The sequence below is a fragment of the Procambarus clarkii genome, chromosome 89 (assembly GCF_040958095.1).
Source record: "Procambarus clarkii isolate CNS0578487 chromosome 89, FALCON_Pclarkii_2.0, whole genome shotgun sequence".
NCBI lineage: Eukaryota > Metazoa > Arthropoda > Malacostraca > Decapoda > Cambaridae > Procambarus > Procambarus clarkii.
Genome location: NC_091238.1, coordinates 9,973,755 through 9,993,849, shown reverse-complemented (window position 1 = coordinate 9,993,849; position 20,095 = coordinate 9,973,755). Strand labels below are relative to the sequence as shown.

At 50.1% G+C, this 20,095-nt stretch overlaps 1 protein-coding gene and 1 long non-coding RNA gene across 2 annotated transcripts in view; one reads left to right on the top strand and one right to left on the bottom strand.

The window, feature by feature from the left end:
• Window positions 1-20,095, top strand: part of LOC138359152 (uncharacterized) — a 62,631-nt gene that overhangs the window by 26,638 nt on the left and 15,898 nt on the right. The gene's annotated exons all lie outside the window — the stretch shown is intronic.
• Window positions 9,540-12,805, bottom strand: LOC138359151 (uncharacterized). The gene has a single exon (XM_069317964.1). The coding sequence runs from the start codon at window positions 11,548-11,550 to the stop codon at window positions 10,744-10,746; it is 807 nt and encodes a 268-aa protein (XP_069174065.1). The 5' UTR covers window positions 11,551-12,805; the 3' UTR covers window positions 9,540-10,743.

Here is a 20,095-nt window from a genome sequence, read left to right as displayed (position 1 = left end):
TGATGTGGTGGAGGCTGACTCCATACACAGTTTCAAGTGTAGATATGATAGAGCCTAGTAGGCTCAGGAATCTGTACACCAGTTGATTGACAGTTGAGAGGCGGGACCAAAGAGCCAAAGCTCAACCCCCGCAAGCACAACTAGGTGAGTACCTGCCCTCACACGCTTGTCGTTACTCACACCAGGGGTGACACACCTGGTGTGTACTGTACCACACCTCACCGTACTAGTCAGGGAGTACCTCCCTAATAATGGGCAGGAGTCCATATTGGGTCATACTAACTAGTGTAACGAGTGATGAGCAGGATAACAAGTGGTTGTGGAGCAGGATAACAACTGATGGTGGAGCAGGATAACAACTGGTGGTGGAGCAGGATAACAACTGGTGGTGGAGCAGGATAACAAGCGATGGTGGAGCAGGATAACAACTGGTGGTGGAGCAGGATAACAACTGGTGGTGGAGCAGGATAACAACTGATGGTGGAGCAGGATAACAACTGATGGTGGAGCAGGATAACAACTGATGGTGGAGCAGGATAACAACTGGTGGTGGAGCAGGATAACAACTGGTGGTGGAGCAGGATAACAAGCGGTGGTGGAGCAGGATAACAACTGGTGGTGGAGCAGGATAACAACTGGTGGTGGAGCAGGATAACAACTGGTGGTGGAGCAGGATAACAACTGGTGGTGGAGCAGGATAACAACTGATGGTGGAGCAGGATAACAACTGGTGGTGGAGCAGGATAACAAGCGGTGGTGGAGCAGGATAACAACTGATGGTGGAGCAGGATAACAACTGGTGGTGGAGCAGGATAACAAGCGGTGGTGGAGCAGGATAACAACTGGTGGTGGAGCAGGATAACAACTGGTGGTGGAGCAGGATAACAAGCGATGGTGGAGCAGGATAACTGGTGGTGGAGCAGGATAACAAGCGGTGGTGGAGCAGGATAACAACTGGTGGTGGAGCAGGATAACAAGCGATGGTGGAGCAGGATAACAAGCGGTGGTGGAGCAGGATAACAACTGGTGGTGGAGCAGGATAACTGATGGTGGTGGAGCAGGATAACAAGTGATGATGGAGGAGGATAACAAGTCAGGAATTACCTCCCCGGGGAAGACTCAGGAGGCCAGTTAAGGTCTAAACAGTGTAACCACTTAAACAATAATTAACAAATTAGGGCCGTATCTCCTTACTGGGGCGGGGGGGGGGGGGGGTAGGAGGAGGGAAGAGCTTCCTGATACACAGATTACCACACCAGCCTCCCTACCCACACCCCCCCCGCCCCCCCCTCCCCACACGCGTAATAATCACCTAAACACATGAAATGAGGGAGACGATCGGGATCCGAACGGCGCGTGTGTGGTTATGTAGAGAGTGTGGTGGTGGAGGGGCTGAAACTCGCCCTTAAGCCAGTAGCGCCGTGGGAGCCGCCGCGGCCCACAACCTATCATCAAAGACCAGTCATCAATACCTGGCACATGTTGTCTTCTCAGAGCTGGGGAGGAAGGGGGTGTAGTACACTGTGGGGTGTAGTACACTGTGGGGTGTAGTACACTGTGGGGTGTAGTACACTGTGGGGTGTAGTACACTGTGGTAGGCGGTAGTGTGCTGGTGTAGTACACTGTGGGGTGTAGTACACTGTGGTAGGCGGTAGTGTGCTGGTGTAGTACACTGTGGGGTGTAGTACACTGTGGTAGGCGGTAGTGTGCTGGTGTAGTACACTGTGGGGTGTAGTACACTGTGGTAGGCGGTAGTGTGCTGGTGTAGTACACTGTGGGGTGTAGTACACTGTGGTAGGCGGTAGTGTGCTGGTGTAGTACACTGTGGGGTGTAGTACACTGTGGTAGGCGGTAGTGTGCTGGTGTAGTACACTGTGGGGTGTAGTACACTGTGGTAGGCGGTAGTGTGCTGGTGTAGTACACTGTGGGGTGTAGTACACTGTGGTAGGCGGTAGTGTGCTGGTGTAGTACACTGTGGGGTGTAGTACACTGTGGTAGGCGGTAGTGTGCTGGTGTAGTACACTGTGGGGTGTAGTACACTGTGGTAGGCGGTAGTGTGCTGGTGTAGTACACTGTGGGGTGTAGTACACTGTGGTAGGCGGTAGTGTGCTGGTGTAGTACACTGTGGGGTGTAGTACACTGTGGTAGGCGGTAGTGTGCTGGTGTAGTACACTGTGGGGTGTAGTACACTGTGGTAGGCGGTAGTGTGCTGGTGTAGTACACTGTGGGGTGTAGTACACTGTGGTAGGCGGTAGTGTGCTGGTGTAGTACACTGTGGGGTGTAGTACACTGTGGTAGGCGGTAGTGTGCTGGTGTAGTACACTGTGGCTGGTGGGTACTGACACTCTGGGTGGTGGGTACTGACACTCTGGCTGGTGGGTACTGACACTCTGGGTGGCGGGTACTGACACTCTGGCTGGTGGGTACTGACACTCTGGCTGGTGGGTACTGACACTCTGGGTAGTGGGTACTGACACTCTGGGTGGTGGATACTGACACTCTGGGTGGTGGGTACTGACACTCTGGCTGGTGGGTACTGACACTCTGGCTGGCGGGTACTGACACTCTGGCTGGTGGGTACTGACACTCTGGGTGGTGGGTACTGACACTCTGGCTGGTGGGTACTGACACTCTGGCTGGCGGGTACTGACACTGGCTGGTGGGTACTGACACTCTGGGTGGTGGGTACTGACACTCTGGCTGGTGGGTACTGACACTCTGGCTGGTGGGTACTGACACTCTGGCTGGTGGGTACTGACACTCTGGCTGGTGGGTACTGACACTCTGGGTGGTGGGTACTGACACTCTGGCTGGCGGGTACTGACACTCTGGCTGGCGGGTACTGACACTCTGGCTGGTGGGTACTGACACTCTGGGTGGTGGGTACTGACACTCTGGCTGGTGGGTACTGACACTCTGGCTGGCGGGTACTGACACTCTGGCTGGTGGGTACTGACACTCTGGGTGGTGGGTACTGACACTCTGGGTGGCGGGTACTGACACTCTGGCTGGTGGGTACTGACACTCTGGCTGGTGGGTACTGACACTCTGGCTGGTGGGTACTGACACTCTGGGTGGTGGGTACTGACACTCTGGGTGGTGGGTACTGACACTCTGGCTGGTGGGTACTGACACTCTGGCTGGTGGGTACTGACACTCTGGCTGGTGGGTACTGACACTCTGGGTGGTGGGTACTGACACTCTGGGTGCTGGGTACTGACACTCTGGGTGGTGGGTACTGACACTCTGGGTGGTGGGTACTGACACTCTGGCTGGTGGGTACTGACACTCTGGCTGGCGGGTACTGACACTCTGGCTGGTGGGTACTGACACTCTGGGTGGTGGGTACTGGCACTCTGGCTGGTGGGTACTGACACTCTGGCTGGCGGGTACTGACACTCTGGCTGGTGGGTACTGACACTCTGGGTGGTGGGTACTGACACTCTGGGTGGCGGGTACTGACACTCTGGCTGGTGGGTACTGACACTCTGGCTGGTGGGTACTGACACTCTGGCTGGTGGGTACTGACACTCTGGGTGGTGGGTACTGACACTCTGGGTGGTGGGTACTGACACTCTGGGTGGTGGGTACTGACACTCTGGCTGGTGGGTACTGACACTCTGGCTGGCGGGTACTGACACTCTGGGTGGTGGGTACTGACACTCTGGGTGGTGGGTACTGACACTCTGGCTGGTGGGTGCTGACACTTTGGGTGGTGGGTACTGACACTCTGGGTGGTGGGTACTGACACTCTGGCTGGTGGGTACTGACACTCTGGCTGGCGGGTACTGACACTCTGGCTGGTGGGTACTGACACTCTGGCTGGTGGGTACTGACACTCTGGCTGGTGGGTACTGACACTCTGGGTGGTGGGTACTGACACTCTGGCTGGTGGGTACTGACACTCTGGGTGGTGGGTACTGACACTCTGGCTGGTGGGTACTGACACTCTGGCTGGCGGGTACTGACACTCTGGGTGGTGGGTACTGACACTCTGGCTGGTGGGTACTGACACTCTGGCTGGTGGGTACTGACACTCTGGCTGGTGGGTACTGACACTCTGGCTGGTGGGTACTGACACTCTGGCTGGTGGGTACTGACACTCTGGCTGGTGGGTACTGACACTCTGGATGGCGGGTACTGACACTCTGGGTGGTGGGTACTGACACTCTGGCTGGTGGGTACTGACACTCTGGCTGGTGGGTACTGACACTCTGGCTGGTGGGTACTGACACTCTGGCTGGTGGGTACTGACACTCTGGCTGGTGGGTACTGACACTCTGGGTGGCGGGTCCACCACTCACCCACTAAGCCACAGACAAGAGGTGACTGTGGGTTACCTGGCCTCAGTCGCCGTAATTACAGGATAGTTGGCGTCCCATCGTCAAATAATGAGGGAGCGGAGGAATGGGTCATTAGCCCCGGCGGCTGTTATCACGCCGGAGCTGTAATTGGTGCCAAACTTGGCCGCGGTGGGGCGCCACGCCTCACCACCAATTATAACAAGGAATTATGTTTAGTGCTGACCAATTTGGTTGTAATAAGGCAGGAGGGCCCTGGGAGGGACTTGTGTAGAGTGTCGTAGAGTGTAGAGGGACTTGTGCACTCGGGCTCCTCAGAGGCTACACCTCCGCCATCTTTGTGTCATTGTCAGCCAGGTGAATGATGGTGAACCCTTCGTGTGGTCACCATAATGACACCATTATAAGTTGTTGATGATGTACACTCTTAGCTCATCTACGTTTGTTTAAAAAAAATGATGAAAGGGCCCCGTATGAAACCTGTGTATATACAGAGAGGCTTCTCAATTTACTAGCAAACAAATGTTGCCTTTGCACAAACAAATACATTTCCGCGCGTGTATCGATTGATTACTTTATACTCATAAAAGCACCGGTAGTTTTTACATATATAATTTTTACATCCTGAACCTAAATTTATAAGCCAAACCAAACGTGTGAAGTGGGAGGAAAGTGACGAGGATGCCACCGTCCTTTACTGTTCTGTACCGCTCTAGACTATCTTGGACAGTCACGGACTCTTCTAGATTTCTTGGACCGTTCTGGACTGTCGTGGACCGTCGTGGACTATCCTGAAGTGCCATTGACCGTCTTGGATTATCTTGGACTATCCTAAATCGTCCTGGACTCTCTTGGATCGTCCAGGATTATCGTGGGTCGTCCAGGATCATCCTGGACTATCCAGGATTATCCTGGATAGTATGTGTTGTTAGCCACGTTACTGGGGCGTGTTCTCGCACAGTAATTTGATTGGTATATGAATTAAATGTTAATATTACCAGTATGTAGCCTTGCGGTAAACAGAGGATGAGAATGCAGGCACAAGAGCTGTGCACCTTGATGGTGAGGCTACGGGCCCCCCGCTCGCCCCTCCTCTTGCCAGTCGCTATATGGAGTACTTTGAAACAGTTTTCCTTCTCACTATTGATACTCGTCCCTCTCTCGGGCTTCGCTACGTTGATGACAGTTTTGCTCTGTGGCCTCATAACACTAGCCTGTTCCAGCCTTTCTTCTAATCTCTTAACCATCTGGCTCTTATCAATTTAAAAGTTGAATGTGAATCTAATTCCCTCCTGCTTATTCTAGACGTTCATGTTCACACTTCTGTGTCTGGTTTCTCTTTCTCTGTGTATCACAAGGCTATGCACAGTGGTACGTACATTCACCTCTTTTCCTACCAGTGTTAAGAAAGGAGAGGAAGCTGAGTACCCACATGAGCCACAGGGACGTTAGAAGGAACTTTTTCAGTGTCAGAGTAGTTAACGGATGGAATACATTAGGCAGTGATGTGGTGGAGGCTGACTCCATACACAGTTTCAAATGTAGATATGATAGAGCCCAGTAGGCTCAGGAACCTGTACACCAGTTGATTGACAGTTGAGAGGCGGGACCAAAGAGCCGAAGCTCAACCCCCACAAGCATAACTAGGTGAGTACATGCACGCATACAGACATACACACACACGCTTGATTATTCCCAGGGTTTGGTAAGCTTTTTTAGTGCCGCTGCCGCTTGTTGTGCAACATTGAGTAAATGATGGAGTCCGACTCCGCGGTACTTTTCTTCATCTATCTGTTGTAGAGTAGTGTTGATGACTTGGTAGTTGTGACGTGGATTGTTGTGCTCCACATGTCAGCCCGGGCCTCGACCCGGCCTCCTGTTTGTTACACATCCCCAGGAAGCACCCCGTACCAGCTCTCTAACTCCAAGGTAACTATCTAATGCTAGGTGAACAAACGCACCAGGGTGAAAGAAAGTGTGCCTATTTGTTTCCGTCTCCACCGGGGATCGAACCCGGAACCTCAGGACTACGAATCCGAAGCGCTGTCCACTTAGCTGTCAGGCCCCATCTGGACTACTATATAAAGATAGCTAGATAAAAATATAGGTACCATATAGAGATAGCTAGATAGAGAGATAAATATATACAGATAGGTAGAGATACAGATAGGTAAAGAGAGAGAGAGAGACGTTTACAATGCCGGGTAGCCCCCCCCTAGTCTATGCTATGAGAGATAATGTGTGTGTGTCTGTCCAAAGTAAAAGCCCAGATGCTTGTGGTGAGCCTCACCTAAATTTGCAAGGGAAATAGGGCGGACCTGGGCTGGTCTAGGTAAGCCTGAGTTAAATTCTTTAAGAAATATCAGCAATTTTAAACATCCTCCCGAGGCCATTTTCCTGGAGTCGAGTGTGAAGTATGGCGTGTGATTAACGTGGAGCTTGTAGTACTTTGGCAGTCTGGCTCTTCACTCTTGTGTTAATGATGTTATCCTTATAATACACCCAGAGTCTGCCATTGTAGACTACTTATCACGTGCCTGTATGACTAACCATCCTGTGTGATGGGGATTTTAGCACCACGCACCTTTTTGACACACTGTTCCCCCTTCATATAGTCTACAGCAGCTGCACAAATGTACCGTACCTAAATGTGTTAATAACAAAAAATGGTCTCTGGGCGGGTTCCACTCAGCAATGTTTGAAATGTTTACAATTGTTTCATGTTTATTCAATTATTTTTCGGTTATAAATATTAATTTGGTGTCAGAATAGTTGGAAATATATTCTCTTGGAGAAGCGTTTCTCAACCGGGGTTATCTTGAGATAGGTTATCTTGAGATAATTTCGGGGCTTTTTTTTTTTTAGTGTCCCCGCGGCCCGGTCCTCGACCAGGCCTCCACCCCCAGGAAGCAGCCCGTGACAGCTGACTAACTCCCAGGTACCTATTTACTGCAAGGTAACAGGGGGGTCCTGCGAATCCCAAGATAACTTGGGGGTTCTACAAGAGATAGATATAAGTAGGCTAATTCTAATCATATGCAAATGTATTTTTTAGAAATGTTGTCCTTATTTAACCAGTATCGAGAGACAGAAATCGTCTCCTTTTCAGTTGACAATAAAGTCCGTGTGTTTATCTCAGGTCAGACCCGGAATTATTTCAAGGTAACAAGGGTTACGAAACGCTGCTCTGGCTACGGTTCACAACCTTTTTACCCTTGTGAAACCCTTGAAATATTTATATCTCAAGGAACCCTATATAAAAATTACTATATAATATACAGGGTGGCCTAAGAGTCAGGCCCGATAAGCAAAGTATAAAAGAAAACCACTAAGATTTTTATAATTTAATTTATTAATTATCAGTCAGTTTATGAGTTACAAAACCTGTCCAAATGGCATCATTTACTTCAATAGTTTCCAACACGTTCAACACAAGACCTTCCAACATTTCTAAGCTTGGAAAAACTATATTTGAGTTTATGGCTTCAAATTGTCTTATTATGATATCCTTTAGTGCCTGGATTGTTCTAGGAAGATTATTATAAACTTTTGAACATTTGTTGTAACTGGTAAGCTACGTGTTCATTAAGAAATAAAATATAATCCTAGTGGTTTTCTTTTATACTTTGCTTATGAAGTCAGACTTTTGGGACACCCTGTATATTTATTAATATCAAAAATGTATGTTTATTAATAAAAAATCAACCATATGTGTAAAAAAAACCCATTTACAATGATGAAAAGTATAAGATAAATCAGGGCAATATCAACAGGGCAATGTGGGTTAAAACATTATTTCTGAAGCCAATTTAGATCATTATATTTGCTTCATTAGATCTCTAATATTTAATTAGAGATGATGATATCTCTAATATAACACCTGAGCATGTGGTTTTAGTACACAAATACTTAATTCGGAGTCGAATTTAAGATAACAAATACGGATTTAATTTTCAACTGAAAAGAGACGATTTCTGTTTATGATTTTGATTGGACGAGGACCGGCTCTCTCACACATATGACACGTTGTTAACGTAGGCAATATATTTATGGCTCTCCTGTGTGTGGCGATAATCATCTGCACCAGCAGAACACTGAGAGTATGGGGTCCCTCGGACACTCATACAGTTGTGTAGAGAGTATGGGTCCCTCGGACACTCATACAGTTGTGTAGAGAGTATGGGGTCCCTCGGACACTCATACAGTTGTGTAGAGAGTATGGGTCCCTCGGACACTCATACAGTTGTGTAGAGAGTATGGGTCCCTCGGACACTCATACAGTTGTGTAGAGAGTATGGGGTCCCTCGGACACTCATACAGTTGTGTAGAGAGTATGGGTCCCTCGGACACTCATACAGTTGTGTAGAGAGTATGGGTCCCTCGGACACTCATACAGTTGTGTAGAGAGTATGGGTCCCTCGGACACTCATACAGTTGTGTAGAGAGTATGGGGTCCCTCGGACACTCATACAGTTGTGTAGAGAGTATGGGTCCCTCGGACACTCATACAGTTGTGTAGAGAGTATGGGTCCCTCGGACACTCATACAGTTGTGTAGAGAGTATGGGTCCCTCGGACACTCATACAGTTGTGTAGAGAGTATGGGTCCCTCGGACACTCACACAGTTGTGTAGAGAGTATGGGGTCCCTCGGACACTCACACAGTTGTGTAGAGAGTATGGGGTCCTCGGACACTCATACAGTTGTGTAGAGAGTATGGGGTCCTCGGACACTCATACAGTTGTGTAGAGAGTATGGGGTCCTTCGGACACTCATACAGTTGTGTAGAGAGTATGGGGTCCCTCGGACACTCACACAGTTGTGTAGAGAGTATGGGTCCCTCGGACACTCATACAGTTGTGTAGAGAGTATGGGGTCCTCGGACACTCATACAGTTGTGTAGAGAGTATGGGTCCCTCGGACACTCATACAGTTGTGTAGAGAGTATGGGGTCCCTCGGACACTCATACAGTTGTGTAGAGAGTATGGGGTCCTCGGACACTCATACAGTTGTGTAGAGAGTATGGGGTCCCTCGGACACTCACACAGTTGTGTAGAGAGTATGGGGTCCCTCGGACACTCATACAGTTGTGTAGAGAGTATGGGGTCCTCGGACACTCATACAGTTGTGTAGAGAGTATGGGGTCCTCGGACACTCATACAGTTGTGTAGAGAGTATGGGTCCCTCGGACACTCATACAGTTGTATTGAGAGGGAGAGGAAGTAGTGTTGGAGTCTGATCATCAGTCTTCCAGATGGATTTCAATAAGACTTAAAATTTACAGATATAATTCTTCACTCTTAAGCCCCAACAGAAGTTGAAACATTTCAACATTTCATTTCGCAACATGATTTTTCCAAAGATTTAATCTTTTATATTAAGGATTTTGTCGCTTGAAGTCAATGCATTTTGTGGAGGATCTTGCAGTGACTTCTTCGAGTGATTCACGTGAGGAACAAATGTGTGCTGAGTAGTTTAGCTTCTGCAGCTAGTCTTCATTATCGAAGCATTTGCATATGATAAGGATTAGTCTGTTTATCACTATGTCATGCGGAGCTCCCAGTGATGTCTCCCGGAGGCTGAGGGCTCCGCGGAACCCCGGTTGACAATCGCTGCTATACAAAGCACATCCGATAGAGATAGATAAGTAGATAAATGCGCACATTCATAGCACCCAAAACTGTAGTTGTTGTGTAAGTTGATAGAATAAATGGTTGCAATAGAATTATGTTTTTAGGTAAAACAAATAAATGTGTACTTATATAATTTAGAACAATAATGGCAGACGTGGTGGTTAAGGGGCAATTATGGGAACCTTCAGAACCACTGGCACAACTGAGGCACATTCACGCGCTCTACGGGCTCACCATAGCCCGTGCTACTTGGAACTCTTTGTTCCAAGTAGCGAATCTTTAACAACAACATTACGCGGTCTGAGATTGTGGAGTGAAGGTCTAGGGCAGCGGTGAGGCCTACTGGTCGCTGTAGCCGAGGTCACAATATATCAACCACTCTCCTGTTTACACATTACTCCTTGTACCTATGTCAACCATCGTTTATATATTGACACAATGGACAATTAGACACTAGAATTTGGTACTATTAACTTTATAGAGTCCGGGAAAAATAAAGCTAAAATCAAATGCAAATATTCCTTGGCTTAATATAGCATATATGTACTATATTAAGCCTCAGAGTCGTGTGTTAGGCCATGGATGGTTAGGGTTAATTTGCAACATAAATAAACAAACTTTTGCGGTCTGTCCAAATTCAATAGTAGCAAAATTGTAGATGGTAGTGTCCGTTAGTGTCTGTGTGAACCATTGTGCCCATGGTGAGTGTAAGTTGTGTCAGGAGGAGGACGGGCTGTAATGTCTGCACGTCACGGAGCACCACCACCAACACGACACGTTACGGCAACCATTGGGTAAGTAACTAGGTATTAGACAGAGTACAAGTAGCAACAAGGACACGGATCAGTGTTCCGTGCTGGAGGTTGAGAGACGTGACACTTACGGAAGGCTGGCAGGCCAGGGAAGGGCAGCGGCAGGTCCGGGAGCCCACGGAAGATGTCGCCGCCCACCACCCCCGGGTACCACCACGACTCCACGCCCACCCCATCACCCTCCCGCGGGCGGCCCAGGGCAGGGGCGGGAGGAGGAGAGCCGTCACGGGCGGGAAGTTTGCGACACTCTGAGCCTCGGCCGGGCACGGCTCGACCGAAATGGAACCTGGGGAAGGAGTTTTCTGGCGGCGAGGGTGAGGGAGTGGGCGGGACGTCGTCGTCCTCGTCGTTGTCGGGGTCGTCGTCGCCCCGGCCGGGCGTGATGGTCAGGCCGGGGAAGAGCGTCACGCCGGAGACCTCACGCCGCTTGGAGGCACCTCGCTCGGCTTCCCGCTGACTCAAGTCCAGTGGCGTCGGCGTCGGCACCTCGCGGGCGGGTAGCGTGGGCGTCGGTACCCCGTGGGAAGATGACGTGGGCGTCGGTACCCCGTGGGCGGGTGACGTGGGCGTCTGTATCCCATGGGCGGGTGGCGTGGGCCTCGGTACCCCATGGGCAGATGACGTGGGCGTCGGCACCTCGTGGGTGGGTGGCGTGGGCGTGGGGACTTTGCGGGATGGTGTGTGTAGCGGCGTGTTGTGGTCGTGCTCCAGCGGCAGCGTAACGTCCAGGTGAGGGCTGCCGGGGGCCGAGTGAGGCTCCACCTTAGGTCTAGGTGACGCAAGGCGGGTCGAGTGGTCGCTCATCCTGAGGGAGGTAAAGGGCTCCGGACGCCCTTACCTGTGAGAGGTACTGAGGTTACCTGTAAGCCGGAGAGATGTCAGGTGTGTCCGGCACTGACCGTTGTCAGCAGTAACCGCCAGTTGTATACAGTCAAGTGTGCTGCTGTCAACACTACTGGCTGGATATAGATGGGTAACTCCTGAGCACCAAGAAAAAGATCACCGGGAGATAATACACATGGTTCTTATCCACAGCATGAGTGTGTTATGAGGTGGTCGGGTGAGGAGGTGGCGGCCAGGTGTGGGCCTCACCTGACCCCACTACCACGTGCTCAGGTGAGCAAGGGGGCGGGGCCTCCACAACTACCACCATACATAACTCTCACGTTAAATATTTACAAATAGTTATATTTCAGTAACGCTGGGAGGAGACCTCATGACTGGTAAAGTATTAACATATCATACAGCTTAACAATTTCTGATTAGATCATTTTTCCTTACAAGTATTCTCGAACACAAGATCGAAGGTGGGAGGAGCGAGATGAGTGACGTCACTAATATGGGCTGAACTATTGGCTATACGGGAATGATGTCACAAGTGTGCTACACGCCATTGGCTGACCAGAAACTGTAGCAGCAGAGGGGCGTGGGTGGACCCTCTCCTAAAAACCGGGCCATAAACTGTTAACATTCAGATAACGTACGAGCAATCAGTAGTGGAGAGTAGCAAATATTACGACGGCCTTTTAAAAGTATAGTTTAGCGGTGCGTGAGTATAGATGTGTGAGCGTGGCGGGGCCCAGGCGGCCAGACCCCACATTCTCTCAGAGTACGGCCCAAGTCGTTCAGAAATTTCCTGATCTATTTGGGGTTATTTATATATAAGGAGACGTGAAGCTTACAGTAGTCACATGTTGCTTATTGACCAAAGAAGAGAGTAGCAGCTAGAGCTGGGAGACATCACCCACCGCCGGCTGCCTGCGCCACCACAACATTAAGTAAACAATATTGCTGCTCTCCCGCCAATCACAGGCCCTCGTGGTTCTCGGCCCCGCCCACTCCCTGTACTAGCCCCGCCCACTCCCTGCACGAGCCCCGCCCACTGGCTGGCTCTCAATGCCACTTGCATGGTCGTCATTAACTTAGGAGACCAATATCCTGGATCACACCAAGCATAAACTCCACATGATCATAAACGCAGTATTATACAAACAGTTTACCAGCTTTGCAATACACATTTTAGCACTGCAAGCGAACCTGTGCACGAGGAAATGGCAGGGGGGGGGGGGCGGGTGTCCCGGACCTTCCCTCCCCCCCTCCCCCCCTCCACTGGTCATCAATCATGGTTACAAATTCTAGTGCGGGGAATGGTCCATTACCGTAGCCTAACTGCCCGTAAGTGGTTAATGAATTGATGCTGTAATTGTGGGCAACTCATCGTCCTGCGGGGCGCCGCCACCCTCAACTGTCTCACCCGCACGTGGCGGCCGGGGGTCCCGCCCCCCCTCCCGTGGCCAGGTCCAGGGCCCTGGTGGCCCTTGTCCCAGGACCAGCACCTGGTGGCCCTTGTCCCAGGACCAGCACCTGGTGGCCCTTGTCCCAGGACCAGCACCTGGTGGCCCTTGTCCCAGGACCAGGGCCTGACGAGTGGAAGATGGTTCAGTATTATTGGTCGTTAACATTGAAGTTGATTACATGTAAATAAAGTTGTAAATATAGTCACATATAAGGAAATGTGACCATAAAGTTAAACGAAGGATTCTCAACTTTTACCCAAACTGACCTCCAGTTTAAACAATAGATGGCGCATATTTAAAATATTTTCATTAATCCTTGCTCTACCTTGAGCCCCAAGGTGGAGCCCCAAGGTGGAGGCTCAAGGTGGAGGCTCAAGGTAAGTTAATTATGACGAAACACTAAGCCAGTATGACTATATGGGCGTGGAGACTCGGTCAGGGGGGGGGGGGCTCTCCCTCCCTGCGCCCTGGACTGGACTCCTTGCAACCCTCCCCCCCCCCCCGGGCTCACAGGACCCGCGCCTCTCCCAGTAGGTGAAGCAGAATGTTTAAGAACTATGGAGTGTAGAGCGAGTTATGATAACAGACGGGCTGTCCGCCTTGCTGACACAATGTTATGATAACAGACGGGCTGTCCGCCTTGCTGACACAATGTTATGATAACAGACGGGCTGTCCGCCTTGCTGACACAATGTTATGATAATAGACGGGCTGTCCGCCTTGCTGACACAATGTTATGATAACAGACGGGCTGTCCGCCTTGCTGACACAATGTTATGATAACAGACGGGCTGTCCGCCTTGCTGACACAATGTTATGATAACAGACGGGCTGTCCGCCTTGCTGACACAATGTTATGATAACAGACGGGCTGTCCGCCTTGCTGACACAATGTTATGATAACAGACGGGCTGTCCGCCTTGCTGACACAATGTTATGATAACAGACGGGCTGTCCGCCTTGCTGACACAATGTTATGATAACAGACGGGCTGTCCGCCTTGCTGACACAATGTTATGATAACAGACGGGCTGTCCGCCTTGCTGACACAATGTTATGATAACAGACGGGCTGTCCGCCTTGCTGACACAATGTTATGATAACAGACGGGCTGTCCGCCTTGCTGACACAATGTTATGATAACAGACGGGCTGTCCGCCTTGCTGACACAATGTTATGATAACAGGCGGGCTGTCCGCCTTGCTGACACAATGTTATGATAACAGACGGGCTGTCCGCCTTGCTGACACAATGTTATGATAACAGACGGGCTGTCCGCCTTGCTGACACAATGTTATGATAACAGACGGGCTGTCCGCCTTGCTGACACAATGTTATGATAACAGACGGGCTGTCCGCCTTGCTGACACAATGTTATGATAACAGACGGGCTGTCCGCCTTGCTGACACAATGTTATGATAACAGACGGGCTGTCCGCCTTGCTGACACAATGTTATGATAACAGACGGGCTGTCCGCCTTGCTGACACAATGTTATGATAACAGACGGGCTGTCCGCCTTGCTGACACAATGTTATGATAACAGACGGGCTGTCCGCCTTGCTGACACAATGTTATGATAACAGACGGGCTGTCCGCCTTGCTGACACAATGTTATGATAACAGACGGGCTGTCCGCCTTGCTGACACAATGTTATGATAACAGACGGGCTGTCCGCCTTGCTGACACAATGTTATGATAACAGGCGGGCTGTCCGCCTTGCTGACACAATGTTATGATAACAGGCGGGCTGTCCGCCTTGCTGACACAATGTTATGATAACAGGCGGGCTGTCCGCCTTGCTGACACAATGTTATGATAACAGGCGGGCTGTCCGCCTTGCTGACACAATGTTATGATAACAGGCGGGCTGTCCGCCTTGCTGACACAATGTTATGATAACAGGCGGGCTGTCCGCCTTGCTGACACAATGTTATGATAACAGGCGGGCTGTCCGCCTTGCTGACACAATGTTATGATAACAGGCGGGCTGTCCGCCTTGCTGACACAATGTTATGATAACAGGCGGGCTGTCCGCCTTGCTGACACAATGTTATGATAACAGGCGGGCTGTCCGCCTTGCTGACACAATGTTATGATAACAGGCGGGCTGTCCGCCTTGCTGACACAATGTTATGATAACAGACGGGCTGTCCGCCTTGCTGAGGCTAAATTATGTTTGTGCCTTGATTGATTGATTGATAAAGTTTAAGCCACCCAAAAGGTGGCAAGGGCATGAATAGCCCGTAAGTGGAGCCATTACCAATAGCTGATACTGGAGATCTGTGGATGGATAGGTTTCTCTGGGGAAGGGGGTGGTCTCTGAGGGTTAGCTCTACCAGTTATAGTGGTGGTGAGGTAGTGAAGGTCTCGAGGTCTTATGTTAGTGTGAGTCTTGCTGCGAGGTGTCATGGCTGTGTTGTTGTCATTGTTGGGTGACGTGGCCTCCATGACGAGGTGTAGGGGAAGTGTGGCGGCGATGGAGCTCTTACTGAGAGTTCCTGGACTGAGGCGTCCGGGGCGTAGTCCGCTGTTGGTGGTTGTGGTCTCACAGCCGGAGGTTGGCTCTGGAGTCCATCAGTTGTGGTAGAAGCTGGTTGTGTCTTGTGTATTGTCGGATACCCAATGTCATCTTAGAATTACACACTAAGTATCTCATCTTAGAATTCAAAATTGTGGGGCTTGGTTTCCATCAAGTAGGTCAAGGCTCTTGGGCCACCAGTTGTGGGGGTGAGGCGTCTCATCTTGGGCCACCAGTTGTGGGAGTGGGGCGTCTCATCTTGGGCCACCAGCTGTGGGCGTGGGGTGTCTCATCTTGGGCCACCAGCTGTGGGGGTGGGGTGTCTCATCTTGGGCCACCAGCTGTGGGAGTGGGGCGTCTCATCTTGGGCCACCAGCTGTGGGAGTGGGGCGTCTCATCTTGGGCCACCAGCTGTGGGCGTGGGGCGTCTCATCTTGGGCCACCAGCTGTGGGGGTGGGGCGTCTCATCTTGGGCCACCAGCTGTGGGGGTGGGGCGTCTCATCTTGGGCCACCAGCTGTGGGAGTGGGGCGTCTCATCTTGGGCCACCAGCTGTGGGAGTGGGGCGTCTCATCTTGGGCCACCAGCTGTGGGGGTGGGGCGTCTCATCTTGGGCCACCAGCTGTGGGAGTGGGGCGTCTCATCTTGGGCCACCAGCTGTGGGAGTGGGGCGTCTCATCTTGGGCCACCAGCTGTGGGGGTGAGGCGTCTCATCTTGGGCCACCAGCTGTGGGGGTGGGGCGTCTCATCTTGGGCCACCAGCTGTGGGGCGTCTCATACTGGGCCACCATCTGTGGGGGTGGGCCAAAGACGGAACCAAAGAGCCAGAGCTGAACCCCCACAAGCACAACAAGGGTAGTAGAGGCAGAGGTACACACAGAGAACATAAAGAGGGAGAGAGAGTGGTTGTGTGTGTCAGAGCCTGGGAGTGTGAGGAGCATGTAGTAAGATGTTAATAATAAGGTGTAATAAAGTGATAATGAGGCGGCGTGCTGTGCGAGGAGAGGTGTGGGTAACTGGTGCCCCGGGCCGCCCTGGCCTCTGCCTCCAATATGGCGGCGCCCACACTAGGGGACAACCACCCTCCCGCCCTCATCTCTTCCCACCACACTTCGCTCCCTGTTTCATTCCTCTTCGTTTACCCATTACATTCAACAACATATTTTGTTATCAGATAACACAGACATAAGTACTCTCTCAGAGCACTCAAGTGTAAATGTGTGTACATTATTATTAGATGGACTGAAGGTAAGTACCATTGTGTTGAGAGACTGACACTGGCGCCGTAGAGAGCTGTGAGGTTACCTGCTGCAGGAGGTAGTACCAACCCTCACCAATTACTTGTTCATTAACACTCCACGAACCAGTTAGACCAGTTTAATTAGCAGAGCTCAACCACGTCTCTATTAAATGATTATCACAAACTTGATCAAATTGGTCAGCTGTTCCTTCTCTTGCCGGAGTGGCGGCCATAGTTCACCTTCTGACTTCACAATTTACCCAAAATTTGCTTGTCCATTTTAAAGAATGAAGAACAATTTCTATTTATACTCTAAGCTGCATCACTTATGAACCCATCCCTGCCCTTGTGTGGCAGTGCACAATAGAAAGTTGTTTTCACATATCCACACATTAAAACATTGATTGTAACCGTGATATATATGTGCTTCAGCCTACAGTTTAGACCTATTGTCTTATGTATGACCCTCTGTCCTGCGTGACAGTGAATACTAGTATTAACCTCAATTTAATAAGACTATCAAAATCCTCAGATTAGGCAAAATTGTAATTAATTTTGTCAATAAAGATGTTAATAATAATAAATTCTGACTTCACTTTTGAACTTTTAAATTTTGCCCCGAGGGGCGAGTTTATTGGGCAGCGTCACTCATCCTGTGAGTGGACACACCGCCATAGTGACAGTATTGGGCAGCGTCACTCATCCTGTGAGTGGACACACCGCCATAGTGACAGTATTGGGCAGCGTCACTCATCCTGTGAGTGGACACACCGCCATAGTGACAGTATTGGGCAGCGTCACTCATCCTGTGAGTGGACACACCGCCATATTGACAGTATTGGGCAGCGCCACTCATCCTGTGAGTGGACACACCGCCATAGTGACAGTATTGGGCAGCGCCACTCATCCTGTGAGTGGACACACCGCCATAGTGACAGTATTGGGCAGCGTCACTCATCCTGTGAGTGGACACACCGCCATAGTGACAGTATTGGGCAGCGCCACTCATCCTGTGAGTGGACACACCGCCATATTGACAGTATTGGGCAGCGCCACTCATCCTGTGAGTGGACACACCGCCATAGTGACAGTATTGGGCAGCGCCACTCATCCTGTGAGTGGACACACCGCCATAGTGACAGTATTGGGCAGCGCCACTCATCCTGTGAGTGGACACACCGCCATATTGACAGTATTGGGCAGCGCCACTCATCCTGTGAGTGGACACACCGCCATAGTGACAGTATTGGGCAGCGCCACTCATCCTGTGAGTGGACACACCGCCATATTGACAGTATTGGGCAGCGCCACTCATCCTGTGAGTGGACACACCGCCATAGTGACAGTATTGGGCAGCGCCACTCATCCTGTGAGTGGACACACCGCCATAGTGACAGTATTGGGCAGCGTCACTCATCCTGTGAGTGGACACACCGCCATAGTGACAGTATTGGGCAGCGTCACTCATCCTGTGAGTGGACACACCGCCATAGTGACAGTATTGGGCAGCGTCACTCATCCTGTGAGTGGACACACCGCCATATTGACAGTATTGGGCAGCGCCACTCATCCTGTGAGTGGACACACCGCCATAGTGACAGTATTGGGCAGCGCCACTCATCCTGTGAGTGGACACACCGCCATAGTGACAGTATTGGGCAGCGTCACTCATCCTGTGAGTGGACACACCGCCATAGTGACAGTATTGGGCAGCGTCACTCATCCTGTGAGTGGACACACCGCCATATTGACAGTATTGGGCAGCGCCACTCATCCTGTGAGTGGACACACCGCCATAGTGACAGTATTGGGCAGCGTCACTCATCCTGTGAGTGGACACACCGCCATATTGACAGTATACCTGCAGTCCAGGTCTCACACACACACACACACACACACACACACACACACACACACACACACACACACACACACACACACACACACACACACACACACACAACACACACACACACACACTGATTGATTCACCAGTTGATTGACAGTTGAGAGGCGGGACAGTATTGGGCAGCGTCACTCATCCTGTGAGTGGACACACCGCCATATTGACAGTATACCTGCAGTCCAGGTCTCACACACACACACACACACACACACACACACACACACACACACACACACACACACACACACACACACACACACACACACACACACACAACACACACACACACACACTGATTGATTCACCAGTTGATTGACAGTTGAGAGGCGGGACCAAAGAGCCAGAGCTCAACCTCCGCAAGCACAACTATTTGAGTACAGGGGGGGGGGGACCTCCTTGAATAAGGAAGCTTTTAGATTACTGTATAACACTTTTTTTTCTACCACAGACGTGGCCAGACATTTACAATGCTAACCAGCATATATACATTTTCTTCTGTCCTCCATGGACAGGGTTAGAGAAGTGTTAAACATACAGTTCAAGGGTTTATTGAACACTCAACGACAGAAGGTGATTCGGTGCTTTTAAAATGCTAGGCTAACCTACATACGTAAATACATAGATACACAGATTTACGTATGCCCTACATAAAGTGTTAGATGTGTCTTTTACAGTGTCATTAATGTGCCTTTACAAAGGTGAAATGTAATTCTGATCAGCTTCCATATATACTTTATACACATACATATACATACACCCACACAGATATACGTACATATGCATATATATACACACACACGATAGATATGATAGGGACATATAAAATACTCAGGGGAATTGACAAAGTGGAAATAGATGAAATGTTCACACGTAATAATAACAGAACGAGGGGACATGGGTGGAAACTGGAAACTCAGATGAGTCACAGAGATGTTAGGAAGTTTTCTTTTAGCGTGAGAGTAGTAGAAAAATGGAATGCACTTGGGGAACAGGTTGTGGAAGCAAATACTATTCATACTTTTAAAACTAGGTATGATAGGTTTATTACTCTACACATATTTCTTATGTCTCTCAGGTGTTCACATTCACGTAGATAGTGGTCAAGGTGGTGTCCATCACTCTCACCGCAGATTCTGCAACTTCGCTGATCAACTGTTGTTTCCATTTCGAATCTCCATGGATATTTGTATCCAAGACGGATTCTCGCTATTACAGATTCTCTCCCTCGTCGTCCTCCTCTTCGGCCATACTGATTGGGATTGCCAGCTGCAACCATGTTGTACCATCGTACAGATTCACTGGTTTGTGCTTCTATCCTCCTTTCCTCAGTTACCTTGTCACGGTGATGTTGCCTGACAATATCTCTAATTTGTAGCAGAGTCTTG

Excerpts from the sequence above, each read along its gene's own strand:
- LOC138359151 (XM_069317964.1), bottom strand. The coding sequence starts at position 11,550 with ATGAGCGACCACTCGACCCGCCTTGCGTCACCTAGACCTAAGGTGGAG.